The 7,762-nt window shown below is 40.4% G+C and overlaps 1 protein-coding gene across 1 annotated transcript; it reads right to left on the reverse strand.

Moving 5' to 3' along the window:
* Positions 1-1,043: 1,043 nt before the first annotated feature.
* Positions 1,044-4,599, reverse strand: LOC147885222 (microtubule-associated protein 70-1-like). The gene is made up of 11 exons (XM_087397288.1): positions 4,326-4,599; positions 3,828-3,913; positions 3,562-3,627; positions 3,249-3,419; positions 2,861-3,031; positions 2,605-2,760; positions 2,357-2,503; positions 2,154-2,225; positions 1,580-2,023; positions 1,225-1,415; positions 1,044-1,115 (listed from the first exon to the last, which is right to left on the reverse strand). Exons 1-11 carry the CDS (start codon positions 4,597-4,599, stop codon positions 1,085-1,087), a joined length of 1,809 nt encoding a protein of 602 aa, XP_087253414.1. The 3' UTR covers positions 1,044-1,084.
* Positions 4,600-7,762: the final 3,163 nt, after the last annotated feature.

Raw genomic sequence — 7,762 nt, forward strand, 5'->3', positions numbered from 1 at the left:
TGTTGAACAAAACAACAAAACTTGCTAGCACCCAAATTTTAGGCTCATACATATGTACATACATATAGTACACATGCGCACACACACACACACACGCACACACGCACACATGCACACACACACACACATGCACGCATGCACATGCACGTGCGTGCACATGCACACACGCAAGCACATGCATGTGCATGCGTGCACACACACACACACATGCACCTAAATTGGATACAAAGGTTTGGAAACCCATGACAAGAGGATTTGTAATTCATCCTTGTTCAATAATCTACCATCAATTCATTAATAAGATAATCATCACTAGAGTTTTGTAGATTTTTAATAGAGATATACACATTGAAAATTTTCCATCCATAATCCAATTTGATCCAACTCTAAGTCTAACATTCTCTTCTCTTTAAGTGCAAATTAGAGAGAGCATACAATATCCAAGGTCTCATACACTTCCCATTTCCTAGCATGAGAACAATATCATACAAATTCTCTATCTCTTGTGTAAGCTTTCGTGCCTACATATTTTGGACTAGTTTTAGAGAAAAAGACTTCTCATTTTAAATCAAATGAATGAGATGTAATCGTTTCTTTTACCTATGTTCAAGTTTAGTTTCCCTATATGTATGAGTTTTGAGCTATATTGCCAAATAAAAGTAAAACTATAATTGGTTAGTCAAAGAGCAGCCTCTTATAACAATCACTTAACAAGTGGCTCCCTACATTTTAATGAAATGGGCTACCTTGGATAAAAAGTTAGGCGCAATCTGATGCTATGATCATATTCCTAATTATCATATAGAACCATAAGCATTGCAATGAAAGGATATTATTGTCATTGTAGAAACTCATAGAATTACAATTGATAAGAAAACTAGTCACAATGGAAGACAATATAGCATTGCCTATAGGCTCTAGATCATGTTGTGCTATAATCTAGTGGTATTGTTGTTCCATAACTCCAACTTTCCTTTGCTTCTTGTCCCAACAACACATTTATGCACTAATGTTTATGGTTCTAATAGTAGATGACATTGTATCCGGTGTAGAAGAAGGATTGCAAAAGGATCCAACCGCCTTTTCAAAAAGTCATGTTATGCCGATCTGACTTGCTATTGGATACAAAACCCAAACCGAAAATCATCACATGAGTCTCAAAGAAAAAGCATATACTTAGAAGAGCAAAATGTTAGAAAGAGCAAATTATAACATCAAGCTCACCTCTTCTGCGAATTATTGACAGATCCATTTGGGTTTCCCACACGCTTGTTGCCAAGTTTGTTTTCATCATCATGATCCGTAAGAACCCGCATGGAAGCTACCTCCTTCTCTATGGCCATGACTTCCCTTCGCATTCTCTTTGATTCGAGTTCCATGGCTCGATTTAGCCTAGCAACTTTTTTCTCCAACATCTGATTCAAAGAAGCATGCCCCATACTAGATCAACGGAGATGAGAGCGCAAGTTTGAAAGATCAAAGAACTGCAGTAAAACCAGCCTCGGCTCTCTATCTATATTAGATCAACGGAGATGAGACGCAAGTTTGAAAGATCGAAGAACTGCACAGTAAAGCCAACCTCAATAGCATTGTCTTTGTCTTTGAGGCCTCGATCTTTCTCGTTACATGCCTTTCTTAGAAACAGCACTTCTTTTTGCAACATGTCGTAGAGGTGGCCCGAAACAACGTCGTCTAGCATATGCGAATCGGCGTCTTTATCGAGCGATTGAATTGCACACGATGAGGGATGCTGCTGCTGCTCCTCCTCATCGTGCCGCTCCGACTCCGAGTCGATGATGCTGTCGCAATTACCGTTAAATGATTTGGAGATGACTTTGACTTTCCGTTGGAGTTGCATGGCGCTTACTGAGTGACGCCTGACTGCGAATTTAGTGGTGGTATCCTCAACTCCCCGAATGGAAATGACAGCGCGCATCAACGACCCCCCACTGCCGCCTCCTCCACCATTCGATGATTTCTTCAACCCATCTTCCAAAACCTTCAGTCTTAACTGCACTTTTTCCTGAGCACATAGATTGCATCCTTTTAATCACGATCTAAACGGCTGCTCACATGAAATAAAGTGATCTCATGAAATAAAGCTAGAGATCAGAGATTTTGAAAAGCTATGTAACACACTCCAAAGTCCAAACCTTCAAGTGCGCCTCATTTTTGGCTGTGCGTTCCATTGTGGCCAGTTTGTCACGAAGTTGCCGCATCTCGCCCTGCATACATATATATACAGTAGGTAGAGATTATTATTTACTCTAGTAAGAATGCGATCCGTGATGACTTTTACTTATATAACGTCCCTTGGGCTTTGCAGCCTTCCATACATAATAAGCACAACATTCACCTGCAGAAATCGCCTTTCTTCTAACCACTGCCTCACGGGCATGACCTTGTCGTTAGCATCTTTCCATTCGTTTGCTACAACCACCGCAACTCTATTTGCTGCAATGTTAGCTCGTGCGAGCTCCCGCTCCAGCGTCTTCCTCTCTTCCTGAGAGTGAATTATATTAAGTAAACCATATACAGTTATAAGTAAACCATATACAGCTTCACGATGGCGTGACAAAAAACCAATCCTAAAGCAGCGCTTACCTCCAATCCTTGTATCTGCCGTTGGTAATCACGGAAAGCATTTGCAGAAGCAGCACCGGCAAGAACTTCCTCCTCCAACTCTGCCACGGTAGTACTTAATTTCTCAATCTCCGTGATCTTCTGCCTTTGCATTTTGTCCAGTATCTTGTTTTCCTCCTGTACATAGCAACGAATAAATTCAGTGAAATTTGAGTTGAGCAAAGTCCTTGTATGGAATAAGATAAAACATCGAGCAAGATCCCCAAGGTGGGCACACCTGGCAACTCTCTATTTGCTTCATCAGCTCATGGTTCCGATTTTGTAGATCATCCACCATAGAGGCCTTCGCTTCAGCGATTTGTACTGTCCTCTCAGCTTCAAGCAAAGCAGCCTCTTTGGATTTCGTCAATCGGTCTAGAGCTCTGTTGTCCTCTTGCATCCTCAAAATCTGCAACAGTTCCAAAGCCATGGATTACTCTAGTATGATGTTGCATTCCAAATTCAAGTCTTACATCCTCAAAATCTGAAGTTACAGTTCCAAAGCCCAGTATTACTCTATGATGTTGCATTCGAAATTCAAGTCAGAAATAGTGTAGTTGCATAATCTGAAGCCAATGTCTTGTTTGTGAGCAAACGCATATGTTTTGGATGTGTCAGACACATACCTCTTGGCGCGCAATTCTTAGCTCAGCCTCAAGAGGAGCAAGTATAGCCTCAATGGGCGGCATGTCTTCATCCTTGTGTGTAGCTTGAATCCTTCTGAGAGTGGCTTCAGCTGCATATTGAGCGGCTTGCGCAGCTTTCTTTTCATCGGTGATGCGTTTTACTTCAAGGTTCTGCTACATTTGAAACACCATGGCCGCAATTAATCTTTAGACCGCGTGATCAGATTGTGGACTATATTTCGTAGATTGAAACTACCATGGACTTGAAATTTCGGAATGCGCGTTCAATTAAAGATGGGGCTATGAAACAAACCTTGTTCTCTAAGAGGAGCTCCATTCCTTTGAGCTTTTCGTCAACTCGAGCAAGCTCCTCAGAAAGCTGCGTAAAAACGGCCGCCAAATTTCAAATTTAGTTCCACATTAAAGAGATGTTATAAAGTATTTGAGCTTTTCATCAACTGTCATGTTAAGTAGCAAGCTCCTCAGAAAGCGGGGAGAAAACTGGCGATATAATTTCAAAATCTAGTGGCACATTTGATGTTCACACCAAAGAACTGAAATACAAGCTTCCGCGCGTACCTCTTCAAGCGCCTTCTCTCTGGAACGCTCGGTCAGCTTGAGAGCCTTAATCTCTGCCTGAGCATCTGATAAGTCTCGAACTTTTTCTGGGAAAAACAACTTCGTATCAGAGCATAGCTGAACTGAAGGATTCCAGATTGCAACTTTAATCACAGCAGTTCTGGAGTTTCCGGTAGCTCTCGGTCATTTTCGGGAAAAGGCAACTTCGCGTGATCAGAGAATATAACTCAATTATTTCAAATTGCAATTTCAGTGCCTTGTGCAATGTAGATATCTGAATGTGCAAGGCCACTTGGAGTCCAATCGCGATGCACTCTTGCAGAGCCACCGGCAATTTTTGTTAAACAGCGCACGACACAATAGAGCTCGGAATGCGATGAAGAACGTTTCGATAAGTCAACCGAGTTAACCGAAAAAGTGAAGCACCTTGTACTAGCGAGTGCGTGGGCTGCAATGAGAACAATTACGGGACAATGCAGCTGGAAATCGTTTCATTACCTCTCATTTCATTCTCGAGGCGGTCGAGCTCGACTTTGACGGGGTCGGAGCCATGAAGATCAAGGTGGGCGAGTTCGTCGGTCTCGTGATAGCTGTGGCGAAATGCAGACTTGCGGGAGGAGCGAGAAGCGTCGAAGTTGGAGGCGGAAGAAGAAATGCACAAGGTACGGGCACCGAAATCGAGAGACTGTTTAGCGTTATAGAAGTGGAGGTCCAAGAAATTGTCGTGGTGATCGACGTTATGCATGAGGGCATTACTAAGGTCGAAAGCCATGGCGAGAGCTGGGGAGGGAGGCAAGGAGACAGCTAGAGCGAGGGCGGTTGCTGTGTATGGGAGAGCAGCGGCGTTTCCTGAGAGTGAGAAACTAACTGTCGTTCGTGTGTGTTTGGCGGGGAGAGACAACGCGGCTTCTCCTTCAAAAGTTCACACACTCTCACACACGAGTGCTTTATCCCTCTTCCCCTTCCCGTCCCTTTATAATCCTAACCCCGGGCCCCTACTAACCACCCCTTCTCACCTTATTTCCCTTGCCTCGGTAGATCGCTTCCTGTTCATGCCTTTTTCACACACCTCACCTAATGCATTCCCAATTTCACATTTCTCAAACCTTCTTGTAAAATTATTACACATATGCTATTACCAAGCCCAATGATTCCCACCCAACCAAGCCATCCCTCCTCCATGATTCAATTCTTCCTTCCACATTGGACTCCATTTTTATGTCTCATTCCCGTTCGCCATAGTTACCACAAGTGAATTGACTACACTCCATCCCACCTACCAGACACTCTAGCTTATCATCCACATTATTCATATAAGTATGCAGCTTAATTATTTCATTCACATTATTCGCATAAGTGTGCATAAGTGTACATAGCTTACAATGATATTAATTATACCTCCTTAGGTTCTTGTTTATAGCCACATGTATTCCCATCCTCAAATCCCATTTTCTTATTAACCTTAGTCTACTATTATTTACCCTTTCTTCTCCTAGTAATCACCGTTATATTCTTAACATTGCATATAAGTTTTTACATCTATTTCAAAAATATTTAACTTGTCAACACTCTCTACGAGGGCTTTTCAAGTAATTAGAATGGGCAAAAGCTTATCAAGGCACCAAATGGACACAAACCATCATATGTCACACTACATCCTAGTTAGATATGGGGTAGTAATGGAAAACAAATCAACACATAAGAGCAGAAAGAACACACATTTTGTTTTTCTTTTAATTAATTTTCTTAGTTGCATTTCAAAATTCCTTATATGAAACGCTCAAGTTATTACTTTCTATTACTAAAACATAATCCTTTATGAAATTCATAGCTTTCCTAATAATAATGCCGCCTTTATCGAAACGCATGACAAATATATTCCCATTATGAAAATCATGTCACAATATTTATATTATTGTTATCCACTTTGTACTCGCAACCCCCACTTCTCTCTCTCTCATCAACTCTCTCTCTCTCTCTCTCTCTCACACACACACACACACACACACACACACACACATCATCTCTCTCTCTCTCTCTCTCTCTCTCTCTCTCTCTCTCTCCCCCCCTCTCTCTCCCTCCCTCCCTCCCTCCCTCCCTCTCTCTCTCTCTCTCTCTCTCTCTCTCTCTCTCTCTCTCTCTCTCTCACACACACACACACACACACACACACACCCCAAAAGCCTCCACTTGTCGATTACGCACTTTTATCATTTAGGTTCTTCCCATGCTTGTATCCTCACACTCTCACCACCATCAGATTTATCAAGATAATAATGTAAGGGAATCTAATACTTACACTTGCCAAAATATTTAAGAGCCTTGTATCCACATTTTCAGGAGATGTCACTATATGTGCATATACTCCATGCCACTTATTTTCATGAGGTTATTAAAAAAACCCTTGTTTATACAAGGTTTTAAAATTATTTTCACTAGAAACTCTACATTTCTTTTCATAGGGAATATATAACCTCATTATGGATGTAAACTTTCTATGGAAAGTGGTTTTTAGGAGATTTCTTTTCATAGAGAATATCTAACCTCATTATGGACGTAAACTTTAGAACTATGAAAGTGGTTTTTAGGAAATTTATGCATGTTATAAAATGCTTTTAAGGACACCCCTATCCCACCCCCTATGAGTTGCCACTACCAACTCCCTCGAGACATGTGTCTCCCCTTGACAAAGTTTGGAGGGAGGAAAGGAGAGAGTGGAGAAGCTAGAAAGATGGCGTAACTAAAAAATACACATAGAGACTAATTATAGACTAGATTACTTGAATGAGTACACCAACCACTAGGGTTAGGATTAGGGTTTCCAACCCCTTTACCTTTTTATCAATGTATAAGTTAGTGCACTATGAATAAAGGCACTGTGAATAGACTAGATTAGTTGAATGAGTGAAATATATACAACACCCATTAGGGTTAAGATTAGGGTTTCTAACCCCTTTACCTTTTTACCACTCTATAAGTTAGTCCACTATGAATAGATGCACAAGATGTTGAGATTTTTTGCTCAACACCTTCCCTTAAGATAATCTATTCATAAATGCCAATGATATTCAGGTTTCTCCTCAATACCTTCCCTTAAAGATCAACATCCTGATCATAAAATGCTATCTATACACAAATCCCCCTGTCACTAAATTTTATAATATGGATGTTAAATGTTCTTCTCTATAGTTGAAGCCTAAAGATTTCTCCTCAACTGCGTCCCTTAAGTCAACATCATGATCATAAATAATGTCTATACACAAATATCCCCTTACTAAATTTTATAGCATGGATGGAGCATGGATTTTCAACCTTGTCCTCTGTAGTTGAAGCCTAAATGAGTGAAAGAACCTCAATGTTCCACTTAATATGTGGAGTTTCAACCACATGAGTCTCCACCAATGGGTATTAAATTATTGTTGTATACCTCCTAGATCAGATATTTGTGTTTGGTGTTCATGTCACTTGCGAATTGTTTGCTATTGCCATTTCTCATTTATATATTTTGAGGTTTTGGTCTCTTACAAAGGATCTTGCTATATAGCTAACTATTTCTCCAAAACAAAAGTAAGATGATCATGGAAACTATCATCTTCTTTCATTTTTTCATTGTACCATACAATGGTCTTTGATTGCTTGTCTGCATTGAAATGCATTCCATATCTGTAGTTGTTTTACTTCTTATAACTAATTGAGTTGTGACACTCTAATGCATATTCCTCATCTAGATACTCTTGTATAATCCTTGTAGTTTTTTAAAGAGATAGCCTTAGTAGAATTGGTGAAACTAGTAGATTTTAGGAACAAGCTGGAACATGCTCAAAATTTATCATACAATATGACATATCATTAAGTCCTCATGTAGATACTAGACTATTTGCAAGTTTTGCTTGACCTAGTATTTCATCAAATGAGGTTTCCCACTTTTGGCTTTC

Source organism: Dipteris shenzhenensis, chromosome 26 (genome assembly GCF_047967505.1).
Source record: "Dipteris shenzhenensis isolate YYH24624 ecotype China chromosome 26, Dip_SZ_1.0, whole genome shotgun sequence".
In the NCBI taxonomy this organism is placed as follows: Eukaryota; Viridiplantae; Streptophyta; class Polypodiopsida; order Gleicheniales; family Dipteridaceae; genus Dipteris; species Dipteris shenzhenensis.